Here is a 26,319-nt window from a genome sequence, read left to right on the forward strand (position 1 = left end):
CAAAAAACCAATTTAGATTCCAGTGAGCAGATACCAGAGTTCAGGCTTAAGGTTCCCATAATTTTACATACATATGATAAAAGATTAATAACTCTTCAGCTACCAAGATTCATTAGTAAAAGCAAAGGCTTACATTATAAAATTGAGAAGGATACAAAATATGTGCTTATTACACATTCTGTTGGATAAATACATGCAGCTAGTTCACTGCATGTTGTTATGGCCAGCCCTGCTGAATTTCATACAATTTGGTCATACTTGGTAACAAGTAACACTGTTACAGCTTATTCAGATCTCACCATCATTAATTCTGAAACTAATTCTACACGCTCATTCAAATATTACACTTCTAGTCAACTGTTCTTAACTATTATTAGCCATACAGAGGGCGATGACACACTGGAACAGGTTGCCCAAGGAGGCTGTGGATGCCCCATCCCTGGAGGCATTCAAGGCCAGGCTGGATGTGGCTCTGGGCAGCCTGGTCTGGTGGTTGGTGACCCTGCACATAGCAGGGGGGTTGAAACTAGATGAGCATTGTGGTCCTTTTCAACCTAGGCCAACCTAGGTGATTCTATGATACTCAGTTTGCAGCAGAGCCTTCAGTATATAGGTATCCATTCTAAATAGATTTTTCTCCTAAACAGATTTTATGTTTAAATATTGGTACAATTTCCTCTTAATTATCAGGAATTTACTTTGTAAAACAGCAGCAGAATAGACGAGCATTAAGATACAAAAAATATACCATATAATACATTTTCTTTTTTATAGACATACACAACACAAGCCTTGAAGTTGACAGTCATCAACCAAGAAATTTGCTTGTAGTGAAAATTTCACTCTCACAGAAACATAGGGGTTGGAAGGGACCTCTGGAGATCATCTGGTACACAGCCCCTCTCACTAAGCACAGTCCTTGAAAGATACATTTTTTTCAATCTAAGAGTCTTTCAAACTCAGTCACAGAAAAAATAACATTTCCATTTGGACAATTTGCAAGGGCTGAAAACGAAAACAAATGCAAGTACCAGAAATCTCACCTCTGTAGTACCGATTCATGTATATAAAACAGGCAACACTATGCAAAAAAATATGATTCCAGAAGGTTGTTTTTTGTTTCATTGTTTTCCCCTTTCACTATTTCCAGGATCGACAGACTTAATGAACAAATGGTTCCTCAACAATACATAAATTTTCATTGGCATCATTCTCCCCAAATCTACAAGGCAGTTAAAAGCACATCCTTTTGTGCGAAGTTGTTCCCAGATGCATTAGTGGTCATAAGGAAAGAATGTATGGCTACGTTATGATCTTCAGATTTTCCTTTTTGTTCAAACCATACAGGTTTTGGATGCTTTCTGCATTTTTCCTAAATTGTGGAACAAATAATATTAAATAAAGGCTTATCATAAAAGCATGTCACGTGGAAGATGCACTGTCCCATGACATTCAATCTGCAAGGGCTGAAAAGTGGAAAAAAAAAACCATGATCCCAAGATGAGAAGGGAACCCTTCTACTGCCATCCCCCACCTTTTTGTGAACAGTAATTCCTGCCACCCAGGAAAGAGATATTAGGAAACTGGAGTAAATTTCTAAATTTAAGCAACTTTCAATTAGATGGAAGATGTTCGAAACTCCAAGTGAGGAACTCTAAAAGAAGCTCATTTCACTGAAGGTCTGAACACATTCAAAACTCAAAGACTCCATTATTCACACAGCATAGCATAATTTTTACGATACGGAAAGTTTAGACACCATGTATCAATATTTTGCATCTAGAGGCAAGTATCAGAAAGTTAGTTCAGTTCCACAGATAAAGGTGCTGGTAAATTTACCTGTACAGTCCTCTGAGTCCCATCGATGGTGACAGACAACAAGGGCGAAGCCAGGTTCCACTCGCCGGTCACGTTTAGTTTCATCCCATCAACTTCCACCTGTTGTGACACCAAACAAGGCTGTTACTATGAAGACAGACAGAAAACTGATCTCAAGTTCATTACTGCATACAAAGCAGCAACCATTTTAAAACAGATGGCTCCCAAACAACCTGTCATGTTTACTGCTTCTGCCATAAAAGACAGGGTCCAACAACAGAGTCTTCTAACTATCTCTGGGGAGAGGTGAAGGACCTGTGAACAGCTGCCTCCAAGTAGCAAGGTTTCAAGTGATTTCCAGCAAGTAACAAACAGCCATCCAACTTTTAAACCTATCTGGACATGCTACATTTACTGCAATTAGACAAGTAATGCATATAAATTCCAGTGACACCTTGCAACCCACACAACAGGGCTTGCATATAATATTCTCTCCAAGGACCAAGGGAAGAACTTCTCCTATGCTTCTAATGAAGGGTTTTGCATTGTTATCTTAATTAATATGAGGCAGTAATTAATTCTTTGGTGTTTTGCCTCAAAAGTCTAGAAGAACTTTGCAAATTCTGTCATGTCTTCTCTCAATATACAGCTGATCAGAGGAAAGCAATTTCTGACTTGAATACCGATATGATTAGACAGGTAGCAATTATCCCCGCCCTCCAAAAAAAAAACCAAACTCCAACATGATCTTTATACATGAACATTTCTGTGTAAAAATTCCTGAGTTCTGGAGGAAGTACAGGCACACTTGTGTATCACAGAAAAGGTGTAATAACACTTCCCTTATTCTTCCACTGAACAATATGCACATAACTCATTCAACACCACACATGCCTCAGAAAAAGAGCTGGATTATAAAAAAACATTGCTGTACATGGAAAAACATAATTGCTGATTAATGTTTACGGCTTGTTTTGAATGTCATCATGCTACCAGATGTTGGTAAATAAGATTTCATTTAGAAGATTTACTATAAACAGAAGAAAAAAATATGGTTGGCTGATATCCCTCTTCTCTCAAAATCTCACAATATTTGCATTCACTAAATTGCAGACGATATTGATAACGACACAAATACTGCATACATTCTCAGCAGACTACAATGAAATTACTGCATCTGGAATAAAACTGAGCCCAGGTTTCGTGAAATAAAACTTAAAAAGCCTACTCTTTTAGATCTCAGACTAATCATTATTTCATCGTACAATGAGAAAAGGCAACTGCAATCTTAGCGTGGCTTAAAAGAAATCCATAGCAGCCAAGTGCAAAGGAGCAATATGTAATTCAATAATTTTTATTTTTTTTTTCAGTTAAGGAAAAAGAACCTATCTTAAAAATCCTCTAATTTTATAGACTTTAGTTCAGAGCATAAAATCTGACTTAGAGTGATACAATCTACTCAATTCCTGGAGGCTTTAGCTAAAAATAAAGTTACATGCCCAGAACACGAAGAAAAACAAGTCATTTACAATGGTTCAGCAACAGGCCAGATTAGCTGGCATGCTTCAAGTACTTTACACTGCTCCAGTGATGCAAAACAGCCATAAACCTGACTTGAGTTAAACCAGACCTGCAGCTGGTTTGCATTGCCAGAGCACAGAAAAGCAGCTGGAACGCACCAGTGGATCCAGCTCACTCATTCCCAGCAAACCTGAATCAGCAAATACTGACTTTATTGGGAACAGTGATCTGAAAAAGTCTGGAGAAAAGCAAACCTGGTGCTCTGTCTCAACAACCTTTGATTAGCAATTGAACTCTGTTAAGGCAATTACTAAAAAAGCTATCTGTTACCATCACTGTAACAAAGAAAGACCGTCTGCACTGGAACTGGGCCTGAAAATATCATTTGCCACGTTTCTACAAGGGAGGAGGAGAGATGCTATAAAAGCATACCAGACCAGGCCACCAAAAGGGTTCAGCTGTACACCATGCTTTTTGCTCTGCAGGATTATCTACAATCTTATTGAAGGGTGTTCAGTGACAAGATATAACTCAATATCTCCACGGCAAACTCAATTTAAGAATTATCTCTTTTACCACTGTACAGAAAAACAAAAGTGAAAGTGTGTCACAGCAGTAAATGATTTGCTTAAAATCCCTTACAAGGGTCTATACAAGTCTAGACATCATTGATTCCAGATTAAATTAGTACGAAAGAATTTCTGGTGAAAATCACCCTAAAAGAACAGATGCTTAAGTTAAAGCCTACAGCAAGTCTAAAGAAAATGACACTCTAGGAAAACAAGCAGACAACATATTGCCTCATCTATGTTTTCCTCATTCAAGAAAGAATAGAGTCAGAAGGAAAAAGAAGGAAGGAAAAGTATTATCTGAACTAATGAATGCCTCACTAAGCTGCAGCAGTCTTCTCAGAACATAGAGCTACATGCTCTCATGCAGCTGCTTTCATCTGCTAATAATGACTAAATGTGGCATGGCGGTAGTGAAGATTTATACATATATATTTAATAGTATTGTTTGTGCCTGTGTAAGGGCAAAGAAGACAAAAGCAGCCACAGTCCTCCTCTACAGTTGTTTTAAATTCAAAAGTCTCTATATGCGAGGCCTCAGAAAAAAAGAATGGTAATACACAACCATAGAAAAGTCACACAGCTTACTCTGCTATCACAACTTGCAGAATTTCACTGCTGTGCACCTGAACCAGTAGCAGCCCCTTCAGTTCTTGTGGTCTGAGTTCCTGATATTCGGCATAACACCTCACCAATAATGCAAAGAGCTGCAAAGCATAAACTGGGTTCCGTTTCCTTTAAATAACATCATTTGGCATTCCATGTGTGTGTCAGGCAATTAGAGGAGGCAGCACAAGCCTGAGTGTTATAGCCCTGTTAATTCACTAATGCAGAGTCTCACGTACATCTGGCACATGTCACTTCTTTTCTCCTGGAAATGAAGGTGGTTTTCCAGGAGACTGGAGGGCAGCTCAAGCAGTTGTTTCCTGCCTGATGCCGACCTGCATTATGCCTGCAGATCTTCATGTCAGCCTTGAGTCTGACTAACTTAAAACCCGTCCCCCAGAACAATGTTTAATTTAACTTTAACTCGATGCTTTTGGCCTAGTTTCTGGCCTAGAGTGTCCTGACTGATGATGCCTACTAGAAGCACTGTATGTATTTATGTGGCAGAAGGACTGCAGAGGTGGCCTCTGTGAGCAGAGCCCAGCACTGTCCTATGTTAAAGCAGAGCCAGCTCCAGCTACTTCAAAAGGGACCCGCTACTGGCCATCACCAATGGAGAGCCCTCTCTTCCTTCTTATATATATATATTCTTCCCCCCATTCCTTAAGCTATATTTGCTAGTGGGAAAGGATCTGATTGATTACCCATACAGCATTTAACTTCCTTCAGGGTCACAACTTGGAAGAAATGATGGAGTGCACCTTTGACAAATAGTTGATACAGTCAACACCGTAGGGCACCACTGTCATCCACAAAGTCTACAGCAGCCAGAGGAATGAGCAAATGGGAGCTTTGAGAAATCTAAGACAAGTTATTATGTCCATGACGTGGTAAGGAGAAATCTCTTGAAATGATACAGGCTGTGATTTGACTGGCTGGGGAACAGCTCTGTTAAAAAGGACCAGGAGACCTGGGCAGACGTGAGAGCTGGACTTAAATAAGGCAGCAGCATGCCCTGAAGATGAAAATGTCTAGCAGTGCCCTGCTCTGTTGGTAGACAGAAGTGATTATTTCCCTCTACTCAATATTCATAAGATCACATTTAGATACTATGCCCACAAGAAAGACAGTGACTTTGCTAATAGATTACACAAAGTTCCCATTAGCCCATTCCTCTTGACTGCCTAGGTCCCACTGGGTGGCAGCACTGCCCTTGACTGTATCGAGCAGTTCCAACCATTTTATGTTACCTCTAACATTTATGACCACGCACTTCCATTACCTCCTCCAGATCAGTGATAAAACTGTAGAATGGGAATGATATCAAGGTAGATCCCAGCAGTGCTCCAATATCTGAAAACCTCTGAGGACAGTAAAATCCATTAACAATCATCCAGTGAGCCTGACCACTCAACTGGCTTTCCACCCATCTTGTTGTGCAAAGATGGTGTCAAAAGACTGGCTAAAATCAAGTCAAACAACATTTGCTGCTCTCCGCTAGTCCACAAATCCAGTCAATTCACCAAGGCTGTCAGGTTGATTAACTCTTGGTAAATTAATGCTTACAATTCCTTACACTTTAATTCCTTACCACCTTCTTGGTATGCCCCAAAATGTGCTTCAACAGGACTTACTTCATGATCTTTCTAGGGACTAACATAAGGCTGAACGAGTTGCAGTTCTCTGGGGTTTGCTTTTGGCCTTTTCTAAAGATTGGCACAACATTTGCTTTTCCCCAGTCATGAGATACCTTCCACAATGTCCATGCCCTTTCAAAGACATTGAAGTCTTGGCATTACATCCATCAGCTCTCTCAGTTTGTCCAGCCACATGGACTGCCATGAGCTCAAATCCCTCAGTAACTGGCTTATTCTGCATCTACTGCCAGTTGTTCTCCTCCCTGAAGTCTTTCAATAAATCACAGAGGTCTAGAAGACCTCACTGGTGAAGAATGAAGCCAAGATGTCATCAGTTGTGTCAAGCTTACCCATGACTGCTGTTATTAAATCACTTGCCATTTAAAGTAGCACGAAGAGACAGCTGCTTTAAGCCTGGAAATAGTGTCTTTCAAATAAAAGCTGAACTCATTGATGCCTTTATGACAGCAGAACCTTTAAATCAAACTAACTGTCTGCTTTAGAGTCCACTGTATCTCGTATTTGTTGACAAAAATATATTCACATCACATTAACAGGGACTGATCAGTTTAGTTATTTTCACTTTTGAAGTGGTTGTCCAGATGCTTTCAAAAGGAAGTTAAAATACGTGAGTTTCAACCTCATTAAAAAGGTCTCTTTTTTTTAAAACAAACTTTTCTTTTGTTCATATCAGCACTTACTTTTAAAAAAGACCCCAAGAGAGAGTTCCAGTCTACAGATCACTCGTCCTGAAAGAAGCTCTGTTAACTATTTATAGATCATGTCCTTTTGTGCCAAACTAGATCAAGCAATTTATTCAGTGCATGACTGCAGGAGAGAAACTCATTTGCTCTAAGTGTCATCAAGGCAGTCTTTTACCTGCTATGAACAAGACCAGAAATCTGAATTGCTGGGCTTTCATTTCAAATGCACATTTTGACATCGTGTGGGGTGCCATCATTTCTTTCAAAATTTCAAAGTATTAAGCACATTCATAGAAGGTGCAGTCCATAATCACAAGAATAGCAAATAGCCCATAACCACTAGAATAAAGCAAACACGTGCATGCATTCAAATTATCTCTCTTTGCTTTAAAGTAGCACATACAGATGCAAATTACCATTAGCTGCTTTGGTTTATCTCACTTTAGAAGTAAAGGCATGTCAGCCTAGAGACAAGGAGAAGAGCACACAGGTATCAGCTTCTCCGATTAACAACAACAGAATCAAACAAAACAAAATTAGAGAAGCAACCGCCTTCATCACTTCTAATCAGCAAATGCTTTTTTCTACCCTTCACCAGGGAAGATATCCTCTCTGTAAGACCTAGCACTGTACACAGCAAAAACACTCCACTATGGCAAATACTTTGCTTCACTACTTCAGTTCTCTTCGCAGAGTCCTTGCTAAGATGATGTCTCCTATTTGGATCCTGCCCAAGCCTACTAAATTTAAGGAAAAAAAAAAAAAAACAGAAAACAAAATAAAATAAAAAGTTAAAAATACAGCAATAAAAGACATCAGCTGTTAGGAAATCATTTAAATTTCAGGTACAAAAATCACATCTGGTTTGGGGAATATATGCATTTGTTGCTATAGATCCAAAGAAGAAGAGAAGAAAGACTTGCTTTGCTTTTCCAGTCATTCTATGACAATCGCCCTAGCTCCATCATAAGAATTGCTCTGAGATGGACAGAAAATGGTGCAAGTGGTTCAAACAGTACTGCTACTTTCCTGTGCACATTGGGCTCTTTCGAGGTTGCAATGCAATTCAGTTTTCCTTGATCAATAGGATAATGTGCTGGGAATATTCTCCTTTACTTTCTTCAAAAGGTCTAGCATTGAAACCTATTGCAGAACATGGGTAATAAAAAGCACTATGTTGGGAGTGAAAATTACATCGGTAAAATAAATATTTACAAGTAGACAATGCTGTTTTAGCAGCTTTGGACTCATAAGACATACCTACATACTGAAATCACTTATCGAGCCTGATTCCTAAATGGCTTTCTGCTGCAGTTTCCATTTTTCTTCCAGTTCAGAGGTACACAAGTAAGAAAAGGTAACATCATAGAATATATATTAGGAAGATCTCTTAAACAACAGCAAGTTATAAGAGACAGGCAGACCTGCACACATATCCCCAGCATCAAAAAATATCAATTCCTACTGGTTTGTTTTCTATCTCCATTTTAGACTGAGGATTATACATTAGATAGACTTTCAAGTCTGGTCTAAATGAAGCATACCACAGCAACCTGAAGAGTATTTGAAATCATAAGAGCTATGTCCATCAACTGAACAAGGGTCTTCTACTTCATTCACAACTTGATAGAGAAATCCAATAAAATCAACAGGCTCCAAAATAGCCAATTAGAAAGAAATGCATTCTATATTGCATTTGGAAGTTGTACTGCTCCTTATTTTTGTTACATAGACTGGATATATTTTGCCACCGATTTCCATCCTACTACCACAGCCGCAAGGCTATCTTTTCTTTGGACTAGTAAAGGGTTAGAATAAGCAATAATGAAACAAGTGTCTTTGATTTGACATTGTGTAGTGACAAGAAGAAAGTACAATGGGCAACTCGGTATGGATTTCATCCAGCAGTTCCAACCTGCTGCTCTCAGCTGTCACAACAGGATAAAGGTCAGCAGTAGTGTTTAGGATATCCCCAGCACAAGGTTATTCACCACTTAAACTAAAAGCTTTACATGCAAAATATCTGCTGCTGCTACATATCTTCTCCAAATTATTACGTGCTTCAAGACAATATGCAATTGCTTCTATATCCAAATCTGTTTTATACCATATGCAATCCAATGCATTCCCTTCACTCCAGCTTCCAATGGGGCATATTAATTCACCAGATTGAGGAAAAAGTGAGATAACAGATAGATAAGCTATTTGGTTTCTTATTTAAATATTTTCTTACTTTCAGCCAGCAGACAAAAAAGCAACTTTGATTTCTGAAGTAAGAATAAGGACTAGGGAAGAGGAGGCTAGATCCAATAACAAATCTTTAAACCTACTTCCATTGTTCTGTTTATTTCCAAGTTTAATAACTTTAAAATCAGAGTATTTGATTACTTTCAAATCTAGTCAAAAGTAACATCATCAGATGTTTACTACATCCCTTCTGTCAATGCCTGCTTCCCAAATAAGTACTTGAATCATCTCTCTTGGGCATGTCTGGCCATTATCAAGACGGGAATGCACAGTTTTATCACACTCACTAGTCAACTTGCAGGGGGAAAAAAAAGAACTGTAAGGAATTACCAGAAGTAATAGAAGGCATATCTACTGGAGAGCCCTTCCTCTAGCTGTTAAAATAGGTCCTGAAAAGGAAATAAGAATGACATGGCTCCACAGGTATCAGCGATAAACAGAAAAGGGAGGAACGCTTGCCTGTGCACAAGCCATATAAAGGAAAGGAAAAGCTGAAGCAGTAGGGAGAAGCTGAGATATCAGAAGAGTTGTAAGTCAATTACACAGAAGAGGAAACACTAAAAAAAGTTTTGCAGCATTTCCATAAGCTGAACAAATGGTATAGCAATGTAAAACAGATGTTTACATCTAATGCTGTTTACCCTACCAGTTAATGGGATCAAACAGTTTATGTTAAATTGATAGCCATGAATTCACTGAAAAGGCAGAAAAGTATGTTGGTGAATAGATATCTCTTAGAATTCTCTATTTTCCCATAGTTTCAGCTGCTCACATTCAAATAGGTGTCAGGGGTTTGCTACTGACTTTTACCAGGGTAAATTCAAATTCACTGTGCTAACAGAATAGCTCAATATTTTCTTCAGAAAGGCCATATACGTTGCATTCTACTTCTATTTTATGTGTTGGGTTGAACAATCCTAATTACATTTTTAGCACATAAAAGTTGATATGGAAACTGTTCCACAAGTTGTTTGGAACATTCAATTTTCCAATCTACGTAAACGTAGGGGAAAAAGTGAAGTGCACACCCTGAAATGATTTGGCATTAGAGACAAATCACTGACATCCTCTAGCATTAAACAAACATAATTTCCTCACCAGAGAAACCTCATGAAGTGATTACAATACTGTAACTACAAAATTGCAGTCAGCACCTGCCGAACAACCTTTGTATTTTAATTGTCTATAAATATTCAGACTCGTGGCAAATAAAAAATACCTACTTTTTTAACAGCTGTCAACAAGGATTGAAAAGGTTTTGGACTGTTACAAATAAAAGACACAATTGTCACTCTTTAAGCCTAATATTTACTGCAAAAATGAGTAATTCTGGAGATACCTATTTAGAAGAAAACGCACAAAGAATACAAAACAATAGTGTTATCCATGTCTCAGGCAGCAAAGAAAAAGGCATTTTGATATTACCATGTATTGACTTAATCTTTTAAATATGAAGAGGGAAGTGTGTACTTATTTTTTAAGGCTTTGTGGCAAAATGCTTATTTTTCATAAAAAAATATCACGAATCTTTTTATTAATACATTTTCGGACCTTTCAGGAACTCTACTAATATTTCTTGTTTGTAATTACTGCCTTAATTTTTCTATGATATTTTTCTAAAACTCTGAAAGACAAAACACAGTCTGAGAGATATCATTTCATATTCTGCAGTGCAGCCACTAAACATAAGTGGAATTCCAAAGATGAGAAAATGTGGGAAGTTTAACTATGGATCATAATGCTTCAAAGCCCTAGTAGTCCCAAGAGACAGGAACATTTTCCTACTTTCCCTAGCACTTCAAACAAAGGTCCAATTCCTGACCCCAATAACCCTGGCCAGACTCCATCTCACATGCACTGGAAAATCATGCTATGCGGCAGATAGAGACCCTCATACACTCACTGCATAAGTATCTACTATCCTATTTAAAACGTTCTCCCCTCTGCCAGGGGGATCCTTGCTCTCAAAGCAGTAAGCCAGTCCACACCACTTGACCAGAGACTACAAAAACAGTATATATTTAGGGTGCAAAAACAACTGGAGCTTAACTCTGGGGATGTGTTTAAGAGCCGTATGGATGTGGTGCTCAAGGATATGATTTATCAGAAGGTTGTTAGAGTTAGGGTACTATGGTTTAGGCTGCGGTTGGCCTTGATGATCTTCAAGGTCTTTTCCAACCTGGGTAATTCTATGATTCTATGTGCTACAGGGAAGCAACCAGCCTATCTTCTAAATTTCTTCAAAGTATGAAATTCATTCTCCCTTACTAAGAAGCAAAACTTAACTTTAACACTGTAACACAAAGCCGTTATAAGTGCCACACAGACTGGAAGGTCCAAGGTAATAGGGCACATTAAAGATGTTTCTCTGTACAAGACTGTATTCAGGAAATGGGAGAAAACGTAACAACACAAGGTGTTCTTTGGAGAAATAAGGCTTTAAGCAGCCTGCATCTGAAATCCAGAGCATTAATACAATTCACATGGGAAATGTAGGAGATGGTAAATGAAACAAAGCAAAGTCAAAGCAAAACCAAAACAAAAATGGGTAAGACATCCCTCATTATATTTAGAGATTTTAAGGGAATTTGCAATTATGTCAACAGGACATCAATGCAAGTATATCAACAAAAAACGTAATCCAAGGACAAGTTCATGTGGAATGGAAAATGAAGTGTTTTAAAGGGCAAGTACTTTCAAAGGAAATCAAATGAGAAAAAAATAGAGGAATAATAATAATAATAATAAAGGTAAATTTAAAAAAAATAATAATAAGCAAGAGCAAACAAAAATTGAGTTTGACATTCAAGAAAGAGTCAAAACAGCTTGTATAACTCCACTTAAGAAGAGCAAGGGATAAAATCTCAGAGCAGGGAAATCACAGTGCCTGTATAAACGGGGGTGTAATGAAGCTAAATTCATGCATTAAAAATCAAACATATTCTAAGCGGAAGAGAGATGACTATTAAAAAAAAAAAAAACCTTGTATAATTGTTTATAAATAATTCAAGGCCTCATTATTCAAAAGAAGGTGACAAATGAGGACAGTACAGAAAGAGCAGCAAGGACAGAAGGGGGGCTTGAATATACTGTTACACAAAATAGCAAAAAGTTGAAAGGGTCAGCATTCAAATGATTAGCAACAGGCCTACCTAATACCACACCAGCACAGTTGCTTCCTGTCTAAAATGACCTCCAAGACACTACCTTGTCCAATGCTTTGACTTTCAGCTAGACTTTGGCAAACAGAGGACAGGCAAGAATAGCAACAATGAGCTGATAATTTCCAAAAGGTGCTATTATATTGGCTCTTGACTGATATAACTGGATATATTACATATACAGTATAACTGATATTTACTGGAATAGGCTCCCCAGGGAGGTGGTTGAATCGCCATCCCTGGATGTATTTAAGAGCCATTTGGATGTGGTGCTCAGGGATATGATTTAGCAGAGAGTTTTTAGAGTTAGGGTACTATGGTTAGGCTGCAGTTGGACTTGATGATCTTCAAGGTCTTTTCCAACCTGCGTAATTCTATGATAAGCAATGAAAGAGAACTGAGAGGAAAAATTATGATGAATCAGGAAGAATTCTGAATCAGTGAATAACCTGTGTGAACCACTGCCTCCTTCACCTGGGCTTCTTCTATTAGCTATGTGATAAATGCCTATAAAAGGCAACAGTGTTGTCCCTTCAGGCCTTCCCCAACTGTCTTTCCCAAGTGGCAGGGATAAAGATGTTTGCTTCAGCAAATAATGAGCTAGCAATTCGTTAAACAAACTACTTAACCCAGTGTTGCACATACAAGAGTCAGCAGACCCCTGAATGGAGGATTCGGCTGGCTTCAAATATTTATAATAAAATTGTTATCTGGAGCTGAACAATGTTGAATGATACTAGCACGGCATTTATCATTTCTTGTGAAAGAATCCAATAGGCTTTTGTGAACGTCATTGTCAGAACAGCACATGATACTGCAAGAGCTATTAGGAAGCTACTTCTTGGAAATGAATGACAGCACAAATCATGAACAAGCCTTAGTTTTCATACAGACGTTAAATACATGCCATTTTCAACTTGCTACTACTTGCACCTCCTGTAACAATTATTCTCAATTTCTTTTCATTTGTCCCATAAAAAATGATTGCTCTTGCTTTACTTAATCCTCCACTTACATCAACTCTATTGTTCGCTTCCTTCCCTTTCATCTTCTCCACATTAATTCCCCACATAGCTTTTGATCTAGCTTTTTGTTTCCTTTTTCCCCCTACAGGTTCTTCCTGATGAAGAATTTACAGCCATAATGTTCATCTGACGTGCACGGTGATATTCTATTGATTTGCTACTCTATTAGTTTTGTATAATGAGTGGCATTATACAAAACACAAGACAGGTTGCCTATGCCTATATATTGGATCTTAAAAACCAGTTTAAGTGAACTTCAAAAATATTCCACTTTATTGGTAAATATTCATATTTAATTATAAGTGGAGCAGCATATGTAAGGAGCAGCCTATGAAAACAAACATTTCCTCTATGCAGTCCAAAGAATTTCTCTTTGCCATAGTGGCAAGCCAAGTTAATAGAATAATTACAATTTTCACTGCTGCTAAATAAGAAATAGAAAACCTCTCTGGAGCTGTTGTGTTTTATAACAGATGCCCACAGAAACAAACGTACCTTATTTGTGCCCCTTCAAAAAAGATGGTTCTTTTAGACCTAAAAAGACAGTAAGAAGCAGAGCAGCTGATTTTAGCCAATACAAACTATACAGTGTATTTTAAATACATGCTATATTTAGCTCCCAAGGGAAAAAAGGAAAAATATTCAGTTTGGGCATTTCTTAAAACTTAGCACTGAATAAAAGCATGTTTTTTGGTGATACCTTAACAGCCATACGGTGGTACAGGAACCCCTCAGAAAATGATATTACTTCCCATATTTTCTGTACTTTCCTTACTGTAATATCATAAAATCTAAGCTAAATGTTGTACTTACTCAGCAGATTCAAAACCAGTCACTGGACAAAATCTCTGACTAGTCTCAGGAGCAGAAGCCAGAGCTGAGGCACCTTTTACTTCAGCCTCATTGAAACTATGTCTCGTGCCTTTCTAGTCAGTAGATATTTAATTCCATGCACCAGTACAGGCTGGGGGAAGACTTGCTGGAGAGGAGCTCTGCTGAGAGGGACCTGGGCGTCCTGGTGGACGACAGATTAACCATGAGCCAGCAGTGTGCCCTTGTAGCCAAAAAAGCCAATGGCATACTGGGGTGTATTAAAAAGAGCGTGTCCAGCAGGTCAAAGGAGGTGATCCTCCCCCTCTACTCTGCCCTGGTGAGGCCTCATCTGGAATATTGTGTCCAGTTCTGGGCTCCCCAGTACAAAAAGACAGGGATCTCTTGGAAAGAGTCCAACAGAGGGCCACTAAGATGGTGAAGGGCCTGGAGCATCTCCCCTATGAGGAGAGAGTTAGGGAACTGGGTCTGTTTAGCCTTGAAAAAAGAAGGCTGAGAGGGGACTTGATTCAGGTTTATAAATACCTGAGGTGTGGGAGCCATAGTGGTGAGGCTGGTCTCTTTTCAGTAGTGTGTGGGGATAGGACTAGGGGTAATGGGATGAAAGTACAGCATAGGAAGTTCCGCACGAATGTGCGGAAGAACTTCTTTACAGTGAGGGTGATGGAGCACTGGAACAGGCTGCCCAGAGAGGTGGTGGAGTCTCCTTCTCTGGAGATATTTAAGACCCGCCTGGACGCCTACCTGTGTGACATGGTGTAGGGAGCCTGCTTTGGCAGGGGGGTTGGACTCGATGATCTCTAGAGGTCCCTTCCAATCCCTACAATTCTGTGATTCCGCGATACCAGAAAAAATCCAATGGTGAGCTATCAAGATGATGAGGGAATGGGATCAACTCTTGTTTGAGGAGAGGCTTAGAGCTGGAACTGCTCAGCCTGGAGGAGATGCAGGAGGGATTTTATCAAGGTCTGTACATACCCAAAGAGAGGGTACAAAGAAGAGGGAGCCAAGCTCTGCCCAGTGGTGCCCAGTGCCAGGACAGGAGGCCGTGGGCACAGACTGTACCCCAGGAGGCTCCCCCTGCACACCAGGAGCAGCGCTGCGCTGTGCGGTGCCGGAGCACTGGCACAGGCTGCCCAGAGGCTGTGGGCTCTCCTCCCTGCAGCTCTACAGAAGCTGCCTGGCCATGGGCCTGGGCACCCTGCTCTGGGTGCTGCTGCTGGAGCAGGGGCTGGGACACAGGGACACAGAGGGCCCTGCCCGCCTCAGCCAGACTGGGCTGCTGGGATTTCTTTGAATGGAATACTTTAGTATCTCTGAGCAATTATTTTTTTGTTAAGAATTGATAAATAAGGATAACAGTCCTTTAGTGTAAACAACTGAAGTTTACAAAAAAAGCCTATTTTTTCTGCTCTTAAGAAAATCCATAAAACTACAAAAAGCCTTTTCTGTCTACCCATCTATACCAATTTTATAAGCAATCATATTCAATGACTACCAGCTTTAAAGACTGACACAAATACACACCTCTGTCAGATCACAGGTGAAGTACCTAGGGAAGGTCAAAACACCCAGAACAATCAACAAGACCAGCTGTCAGAGCCTTAACATAATGAAATGCTAAAATTCTACCACTGAATCTTTTCTAACTACATAATGATGATTAAAAAAAAAAAAAAGTAAAACAGATGTATTTTTGGTATGAATTTTCTAATCAGTGTCAAAAACTTTCTGGCACGCTCCTGAATAATAATTTCATGAATACGGAATTATAATGGTTTCATACTGTGACAACACATCCCACAAAATAGAAGACCTACCATTCGGGCTTACTGTTAACTCCTGCTCTCTACAATGAGACAACTCTGCTTCTTTGCCAGAGGTAGTTTAGAACCTGAGATTTTTTAAAAAGTTAAGGAAGCCTCACCATTCTTCATCTATTGACTAGAAAAATAATGAAAGCTTGTTAACATACATCTAAATTGTAATTATCTGGCTGCGCAGTGATCTTCACTGTGGGGAGCTTCCTTCTTATAAACACAACAAAGGTGGTATCTAATCACAGTAATAGCATGTAGGACTGGGAAAAATGAATATTCACAATTATATGATTGATGACGAGAAGCATTTCAGAATCCCCTGCGCTTGACAAACTTTCTATCCAAGAAGCCACCAAATCTGACATTAAGTTTACAGGTCTTCTGTTTGTTTGCTAATAATTTCAGCATCTGATCATTGAGCAGCTTTGCACGTCTATTTATAGGAACCTTTCTGTCCATGAAGTTGGGGCTGTACAAACAGAATTAGCTTTGATGCTGTTAAGAGTGGGGTTCTGAGCATTCATACTATCAGATGTAAAGAATTTCAGCCACCTCACAATGGAAGGAAAAAAACCCACAATTTAGATACCTTAGCATTACATTTTGTATCCAAAATGTGCCATCTTTTTCTTCTTCATACATTTTGTTTCCAGACATAAGATGACAGAACTGTATTATAAGCAATAGAAACTGAATATACTCATGCTATAGACATACATACTGAATCTCCACTCTTGCTGAAGGCATTAGTTCTGTTAATAAACTCCAAAATTGCAAAATCTTCTCTGCCATTATGTTATGCAGAAAAGAACCTTATGTCTTCAGAAGCAGAGAAAAACTGAATAAAGCAACTCAACTAGGCAGAAAATAGGGATTTGAAGTACCTTATTTACATTCCATCTGTTACACCTAACTGTGAATTAGGAGAGCATCAAAATGGAGCCACAGCAAGAGAAGCCCTGGTTTCACTGATTTTATCTGCTGCCATGAATTAGACAAATAAAAATAAATAAATAAATAAATAGGAAACTCTCTAGAATTAATTGATCTTTTCATACAATTCCACACTGCATGACAAAACACACACCCCTAAAAGCCCCATTTATTTATTTATTTTCATTGAGGTACATTCTGCTTTATTATAACCCTACAAGGGATACAGTTTTATGCAGTTTGCTCATTATAGGAGCTACACATCCAAAACCTCTAGAGCTGAGACTTGGATCGATCAACAGTTGTCAGCTGGGACATAAGCTGCCGTGAGTGAGTTCCATTTCAAGGTTAGGCAGCCAAAGAGCTATAGCAGTTTCAGAAGAAAACACATGTGGGTTTTCTGAGTTTGTGTCAGAATTCAAGCAGTGAAAAGGACAGTAAAGAAATAGTATCTCTACTACATAAGTTTTCACTCAATTTCCTAAATCTATTAGAAATAAAATAGTAATTTGTTTCATTTTGACAGTTAGAACACAACCTGAAGTAAGTGACTCTTCCAGCTCTCTGAAGCACACAGAGCCTTCTAGTTCTTGTCAGGCTTCCAAAGGCTTACGATATGCCTGAATGCAGCCCCAGCACAGCTCCACTCCCCTTAATCCAGCTTTTCTGTGCATGGTTTATGCATCTGGAAGATCTGCATGGTTTTGGAATGAATACATCACAGAAAAAGAAGATTTCTCTCCACAAGAAGGTACTATTTGTGCTCTCTTGAAATAATATGACTGTGCTATTTATGCAGGTGTTGCTGCTGTATCATTAAGAATAGACTTTTCTTCAAAAAACGATTTCTGATACTCAATAATTTTAGAGTGGTGTCCTTGAACCCAAACCAGGTAAAGCACCCTTTCTGACCTGACATGGCATCATTTGAGCATGGCATCACGCGAGACCAAGTTGCAGAATTTGCATTCAGATTTTTTCCAGTCCCAGCATCAACGACAGGCACCACTAATGCAGGTTCAGATCTGGAGTACTATGATCCAGTTCAAACCCAACACAGGCTACTGTAGACTTGGTTAAAAAAATAAATAAATACAATAATTTAATTGGGAAAAAAAAAGAAAAAAGAAAAAAAAGAAAAATCAACCAAATTATTTGAAGTGGATTAAAGCAATTCATGAATTTATATTTTAAAGAGTGAGTTAGGTGTAAACCTGAGAGAAAACACAGGATACTTTATTCAATTTTGAAGAAATAATAGAATGAACCTGCATATATTGCCTTTAATCTTGACTGAAGATACAGAATCTTTAACCTTCTTATTTTAAGTACTGGCATGTGCCAGTAATTAGAAAAGCATAAAACGGGGATGATATGCAACATAGAAGATCAAATCAGAATTTATACTCTGAAGTCATTTCACCTGTTTAATCACTCCAGGTAACTCTAGCAAGTTTACCTCTGGTAAAATGACAAATGAATGGACAACAGTAAAAAATTACAGCCAAAGGATAAAAAGACCAGTATAAATCCACAGGAATACCCATCCAAATTCAACAAAGCAGATTAAACGTTCAAAGTGACCCAAAATGCCAAAGTTGTTAGTAACATCAAACGTTACCCTGGCACCTAATGCCATTTTCAAAAACATTTCCCACCTATTCTGGAAAATATTACTAATGCTGAACTTTCTGGAGCACACCCTCAGCTACAGAAACAGTTTCTGTTGTGAACAGAGGTTTAGGAGGGAGTTGTTCAACACATTTAACAGATCATACTCAGTAATGCTCCTAAAAGCATTTACTCTTCAAGTCATTTAGCATTTTAGTAACAGTTTCGAGCACATTTCTACAAATGAAAACCACATATTGAGAATTGGGATTTATGACAAATTACAATAATACAAGTAACAAGTATTTGTATTTTGCATGTGACCCTGAGCAACTTCAAGTCATCTTTGGTTCGGTGTGGATTGTTGACATATTGCACACACAAGCAACAGTGATCTCATCACAGACTACAGCTGGTTGGATAGATGGATAGATTGATCTCACAATGACCATCCCTTAGGTCAGGCATGTCCATAGGCTGCATGAGGCCCACACTGCTTTGCTACTTACGTACTGTAATTATATTATGTTTTAAATGGTCTGCTTCAAATGTAATTACTCCTGGTTTGTTATGTTGGTCCACAACAACATGAGAACATTGGCGGTATGGCAGTAGAGGTTGAACCTTCCCAACAACGTCCTGTTACATGCTGTTACCATATGACAGATGGCAGTAGAGGGTCTGTCTTACAAAACTGCATATGACGTGAAAGTGAATCAAGGATGTGGAATTCATTTCCTCCATTCTGGAAGAAATGGTGCCCACAGACACTGATCAGCACTCACTAAATGTTTATGGAGATCAAACAGTGAGCTGGTGGGTGGTGCAGTTCAGCAGTGGAGACAGTGGCTGTGGGTCACCTCCACTGATGCAGGTTCTGATAAGCATGGCATGAAGGCTGAAGTTCATCATTGGTGAAAATACATAGCTAATTGTGGTGACTATACTGAAAAATACTGTTTTGTAGCTAAGAATTAGCTCTATCAAGCAGAGTGTACTACATGTATTACTTGCAGTCTCCGTGAAAACAAATAGGAGACATTACTCTTGGAGAAACCTATGGCCCAAATCAATTCCTCTTCACTCAGTGCAGAGCCCAGACAAGCTAAAGGGTTGGACACCCATGTCGTAGGTTCTTTGCTCTCTCCACCCAATAGCCCACCTATTACAAAAGGTTCTCCTTTGCCAAAGCCATAAAGGATCCTTTAGTTGTGTAAGGAAGAGGATCTGTTTCTCTATTTTATCTAAGAAGTTGCTGCTGTCTTGTTAAAGGGCAGTATATATAGAAGGGCATCGAGGCTTATGAAGGGCTTGGAAAATCAGCCCTATGAGGAATGGCTGAGGGAACTGGGACTGTTTAGTCTGGGGAAAAAGAGGCTGAGGGGAGACCTTATCGCTCTCTTCCAGTATCTGAAGGGTGCTTACAGTGAGAGCGGGGCAGGTCTCTTCTCACTGGTGACAAGTGATAGGAGGAGGGGAAATGGCCTCAAGTTGCGCCAAGGTAAGTTTAGGTTCGACATTAGGAAACACTCTTTTACAGAAAGGGTAGTTAAACACTGGAATAGGCTCTCCATGGAGGTGGCTGAGTCACCATCCCTGGATGTGTTTAAGAGCCGTTTGGATGTGGTGCTCAGATATATGATTTAGCAGAGGGTTGTTAGAGTTAGGGTACTATGGTTAGGCTGTGGTTGGACTCGATGATCTTTCAGGTCTTTTCCAACCTGAATAATCCTAGAATTCTATGATATCCTGGCTCTCAGTTTTTCCAGGATACAGACATATCATCACTACTCATTTCTTCAATTAATTGCTGTTATTTTCAAACAAACAAAACAAAACAAAACAAAACAAAAGCTTTCATTCTTGCTTAGCACCTGTTATACTGCTTGGTCATCAAAGAAGTTTTTCTTTAATTACAAAACTAACATAAAAGTTAGTATACTACTCAAAAGTATGTTTGGTATAAATTAACAATTTGCAAAGCCTACTAACACAAAAATAAAGATGCCACTTTAACCATATGCATTTTTCATTGAACTATTTCTCCCCTCCTTTATCAGCTATGGGAAGATATGAAATTAAAATGGGATAAACTGCATTCACGCTAGTCTGCTAGCATGAAGCAGCTGGGCTGCTCCAACAGTGACAAAGAGGTCACTCTGTGAAAATACACAGTGATTACGGCAATAAAGGAAACAGCTGATAGAGGTTAGCTGGTGGAAACAAGAGGGCAGTCACAACAGAAAGACAAGGTTGGAATGAAGACAGAAGGAGCAAGGGAGGAGCAGGGGAAGATCCTGCCAAAAGGCATGGGTCTGGGACACAGCTATAAGCGAGGGGGTAGGGAAGAGCCTTAATGCAAAGGCTGTCCAACACTTCACATCATCATACTGTATTTTCAAGTCCTTTCAACTCAGAGGAACACTGACTGTTTGGACAGAACAGTCATTTAGAAATTATTTCAAAAAAGAGAAATCGCAGAGAGAAATACGTAGACATTCCTGATATGTAAGAATATACTTTTGGCCACGTTACTAAATTCCACTGATTTTTCTATGATAGGCTGCAGTACCTTTTTTACTATTTGGAACAGACTTTAAAATCTGTCTAGAAGTGAAATTGCTGGAAACCAGCTTTGCTATCCTCATGAAAACTTCCCAAATTGGACAAAACCTTGTGCATTTCATACAAGTCCTGCCCATTCATTGAACACTACACAACTGCATTTCTAGAAGAAACTTCACATATTTAGCACATACCAATGTAGGACTGAACTTGCCTTGAGGCTAAAAAATGAAGAGCATATAAAACTGACTGCATTTAGAAGGTACGGTTTCAAAGATTTGGAAGCACCTATGAATAACTCAGACAGAAGCAGAGACAGAAGTCAGCACCTTCACCACAAAACAGATCTCCCTGTCCAGCTGCACCCCTCATTTGCTGCCTCTCAACATTTCCACATCAGATCTATAGACAAAAGGTCTACAGACAACAGTCCCCATCCCTACACAGACTATGGAAAATTCCAATAGCTGGCCTGTATCACACACTGGACAGTGAAGGGATTCCTCATTCAGTCACACACCTGACATCTGGCATTCTTTAAACCAAAGTGATTTTGGAACATTAATACCATTATTTGAAAAAAAAGACTGGTACATACAATATTACCTGAAATAAAAAGAGATTAAAGCATCATGGAGCTACAGGTCTATTTCATTTTTCAGTTGGTTTCTTTTCGCTGTATCTTCTTGAGATCTGCACATTTTCTCTGGAAAATGAAATAATCCACTGGCAGTGGATTATGACTACTAAAATCAGTTTCCTTTTTATTCTCTATATGAGACAGACAGTGCTGCAGTTCATTTTTAGTATTCAAAATCGTTTTCTTCCTCCTCCACTGAGAGACATCTTATTCTCATTCTTAAGCCTTTCAATAATTCAGTATCCTTATCCTGATCTCCAAAGGAAGGGGGGGTGGTAATATTATGAAATCCACTGCCTATTTCTGACTCTCCGAATTCTCCCACACACAACTTCTGAACCCACTGCCCAGTTAGAATTATCCAAACATATTAAAATATCTCAAAGTTTTATGAAAATAAGAATCCAAACAGAGAACCCAAGGAGTGCCTCCATTCAGCACTTTGACAGACATAAGCCCAGTGCTGGCACAGTAACTGGGCTGGACAGTATGTTGTGCAAGCAGCTGCACAGCAGACCCAAACCTGCCCTCTAACAGGACAAACGGGGAAAATAAAGAAGCTTTTAGACAGGCAGAGGACTTTAGAAAACAGAGCAGTGCAAATGGAGCAAATTACTAGGTGAGGCTAGTAGCAGGAATCATAGAAATTCTTGGGTTGGAAGGGACACTTATTGCTACAGCTTTCATGATACTATTAGCCAGTGAGGTGTCAGGACATGGCACAATGCAGCATCACATGAAGATTCCTATGCCAGCTCTAACAAAGTTAATTCAGCTAGGAGCATTAACGCAGCACTGCTCAATCTATGTTAGTCAGCACAGGTTTCTTTGTACTGTGTTAAACTGTGCCATGTAGAAATATCCTAAAATGGGGATCTGTCTAATGTCTCTCTGGAGACTAATAGGTATAAATAATAAATAGGACTGCTAATCGTTGATGAGCCTGATTGTACACCTAATCTTCATTTTCATCCTTCAACAACCCTGGTTCTCTGGTTTTATTAGAACATTGTGTTTGCATTCAAATCTTCCATACACTGAGCCTAATTGCCAGACATACAGCTGTCCCACTGGTCTTGTATAGCAGGATCTATTCTACAGATCTCCGACTTCTACCAACAGCCAACACTGATACTGAATGAACTCTCCTGAACAAAGCTATGTTTTCTTAATAATAACAGTTGTATAAACATAAGGTCTTCTCAGTTAAAGGGAAACCAACATCAAAAAGCAGTAAAACATGGAACCCTAAACCCTTCTTTCTTTGAAGAAACACGTTTGAAGCGAGGTGTTTCTAGTTATGGGTGAATGAAACGAGAATTCAGCTGCAACAAACGGACATCCAGTCCGTATGAAAGTCTAATTAGATCCATCTGAGAAGCTGTGTCTAAAACTGCTTCACATATTTCAAAGGAAAGCTCTTCTAGTCTATCTTTTGAGAAGAGTACATCAAAACATTTAGTCAAAGCTGACGCATGCCTATCCACTACAGAAGCATTATTTCTCATAAGCCATAAAAGCTACATTCAAGCAATATTAACAATCTAGCTTACTTAAAAATTAAATTAAAGGGGGAAAATTGCAGAAAAGAAGTTTGGAGCTAAGAAAGCCACTCAAAGAAGTACAAACTCAAGTTCCCCACCCCATCCCCCCCATGCCAAAGCATCAAGAGATTCTGAGGTAGAGTGTCATACTGAATATCAAACGCGCTGAGAGTTGCTAAGAGAACAGAATTAAAGATGAAACACTATTCAGGAGTTACGGAGTTAACTCTGGCTTTCGTGGTAAAAAGCCAGGCTCTTAACATATATTAGCATACTTTTAAATGCAACTATTGCTACTGCTGAACCAGCAGGAGGAGCTCACAACATTTTTTGATTCTACAAAATTTGGCAAGGGGGCGGGGAAGAAAGTTGGAGGGGTTTCTTTGAGAGTAGGGAGGAATTCACTGAGCTTTTTCTTTCCAGTTACATTGGATGTGAAATCAATGAAAAACAAACAAACAAACAAAAAAGCACCCAAACGATGCTCATGTGAGCACTACTTTAAGAAACTTTAAAATAATTACACAAATATTTTGGTGCAGGACGTGGACTATGCATGGCATACAAATGCATTGAGGATATTACCTGTGTCCTAAGGAGTTTTCAATCCTACACCAAAAGACCCCAGGAAGCAGGAAGGGTGGCTGTTATGACAGAAATTAGACTTACTGAAGGAAAAAAAAAATCTTATGGCATTGCTCTGTATTGTTACAGATATTAGAATTTATATTTTAGTTTACTGCTCACTGGGATTTCTGGAATTGTTAGGTCACGACCCTTAGGAGAACAGTGTCCATTTGCATATCACAGGAACTTATGATATGAAGTTGCCTCTGTGGGTAAAACTCAAGACACTGCCAGTCTTCACTGGGCAATTTAGAAGCCACCACCGTAAAAACCTAGGTCTGCTAAGACAACGAAGCCTGATCCTGAAACAAGGAAAAAATATACATACAAACAGACCATGCTTCTTGCTTTTCAAGTATTTTGCTATGTAACATTTCATAGTTTTTTGCTGCATTTTCTATTTAGACATTCTTTTTTGCCTACATATCAGCTCCAGATCATATGTTATTGTGAGTTTTGCAGAACTATGAATCACCAGAAACATGGGTACACCACAGAACTACTATAATACTTCTCTGCCATAGAGGGGAGAGAGTGTTATTAAAGCTACAGAATTAGTTCCTTACTTTCATGTTGGTTTTGGTTTTCAACACTCTGGCTATGTTCTGTATGTTCTTATAAAGTGCTGCATGAATAAACTAGTATGAGATACACAAACAAACCTACACTGATCTCTCTTTACAAAGCAAATATGCACATATTGTACCAGCCCCTTACATATATTTATTTTTAAAACAGTATGTTATTTTAAACAACATGCAACCCAGATAGACTGTTTTTCTCCTTTTGCTTAGTACACAAACACTCCTAATACAAGTATATGCAAATATTAGGTAAGTATACTGAATATTTACCCAAGTGTTTTTACTTCTGGCTTACCTAAAAGTATTCACAATTCATGAACATTGTGTCCTAGCATCTATATGCTCTGGGAGACTCAGTTCAGCAGAGTGGAGATGCATACCAGAAAAACTGAGTTCACAATAAGATACCAAGGCCAAGGCTACTTTCATTTAAAAAACACAAAGTCAGCAGCCACAGAAATGTACCAATTAAAGCAGTTGCCCACAAAGTCAGAACACGAGGATCAGGGCCCTCCTCAGATTGAAGGGTTCAAGCCTGCAGTGTCCCCCAGGAGAAACTGTCCCCACACATCAGGAAGGATGAAAGCATCTCTACCCTTCCTGCAGAAATCTGCCACTGTGCAGAAATGAGCGCAGGATCAGGAAAGCCACAGAAGCAGGCAACAAGCATTACTGTACCCAGTGACAAAGGCAGTGCTTTGCAAGGGTGGAAATCAGAGGTTCTTGGCTTCCTAAAGGGTTAGCTCCACACTTACCTCATTAAAATACCATTACACAGACTATTCAAGTCTTTAAAAATAAATAAATAAATAAATAAAAATCAGTATGCAAAAGAAAAAACCAGCTGAATTAGGGGTGGGGTACAAAGGGAGGAAGGTGAAATTTACATTCCCCTCATTCTTGTCTACTCTACACAAAATAGTCAGAGCGTAGAGATGAACGAATGTCGGTCACCCCAGCTATCCAGAAGTTGACTCTAACCTTTCTAGAAGTCCTCTTCCCTAAACCACATCCAGTTTTCTTCAATTAATGAAAATCTAATTTAATAGATTAAAAATAGTTACCTTCCTACTCTTTTTGAACAGATTAAATAACAGTGTAATTGAGAGGACAGCATCTCCAAAACATGGATATTACAATGCTATTTTGAAAAGAGATTTACAATGAAACAAGCAAATGTAATTGATGTCAAGAGATATGCTTTGCTAAATATTTTCATTATCAAGGCCATTTGTTACATTACTTAAACAAGTTTTATTTTATTTTCTCCAAGCAGTCTGACTACTGAATCAGCAGCTTCTGGCACTCAAAGATGTCGTTTTCTATTATATTAAACACCATGCAAAACCAGCTGTGGCAGAACAGTACATTCATCATGAAATACTCTAAATACTCAGAAAGGTGCAAATATGTACCTTAACTCTTGCCTAAACAACAACCTAAAGTGACAAAGAGATTTCTTTGCAAAACTTCAGTGGAGAATTTGTACGCTGTCGTGCAAGGAAAACACACACTACTTTGACAAAGCCAGTTAAAGTTTTCTGCTTATAGCTTTATGGAGTACACAACCCTCTGCCTTCTATACTTGTGCCTTACGTCTACAGTTTCCCTTCATTCAAACTAACATAGAATGTCAGAATAACAGGATATCTCATTACATGCATACAACAACATAACATAAATGTCATGGTAGAATAGAAGGTCATATTTAGAAATTAAAAGGGAAAATTGCCTTTGCTTCTGTTGGAGATATAGGTCAACTTCTAATTCCTACAGGTATGTGCTTTTCACCTCTATTGATACAGGTCTCATATTCCTTTTATTTGACTAATTAGTTATAAGGTATTATGTGCCTGAAACATACCAGAAATGCAAA

General features: G+C 38.8%; 1 protein-coding gene across 3 annotated transcripts in view; it reads right to left on the reverse strand.

The window, feature by feature from the left end:
- PCCA (propionyl-CoA carboxylase subunit alpha) overlaps window positions 1-26,319 on the reverse strand; it is a 251,751-nt gene that overhangs the window by 63,961 nt on the left and 161,471 nt on the right. For all 3 annotated transcript variants that reach the window (XR_014941909.1, XR_014941910.1, XM_015851501.2), the window contains exon 20: window positions 1,840-1,938. Coding sequence is in view for 1 of the 3 variants with exons in the window: in XM_015851501.2 (XP_015706987.1) it covers window positions 1,840-1,938 (99 nt within the window). In the remaining 2 variants the exon portion in view is untranslated. The remainder of the gene's footprint in view (window positions 1-1,839; window positions 1,939-26,319) is intronic.

The sequence above is a fragment of the Coturnix japonica genome, chromosome 1 (assembly GCF_054131305.1).
Source record: "Coturnix japonica strain WE chromosome 1, WE-NBRP24, whole genome shotgun sequence".
Lineage (NCBI taxonomy): Eukaryota > Metazoa > Chordata > Aves > Galliformes > Phasianidae > Coturnix > Coturnix japonica.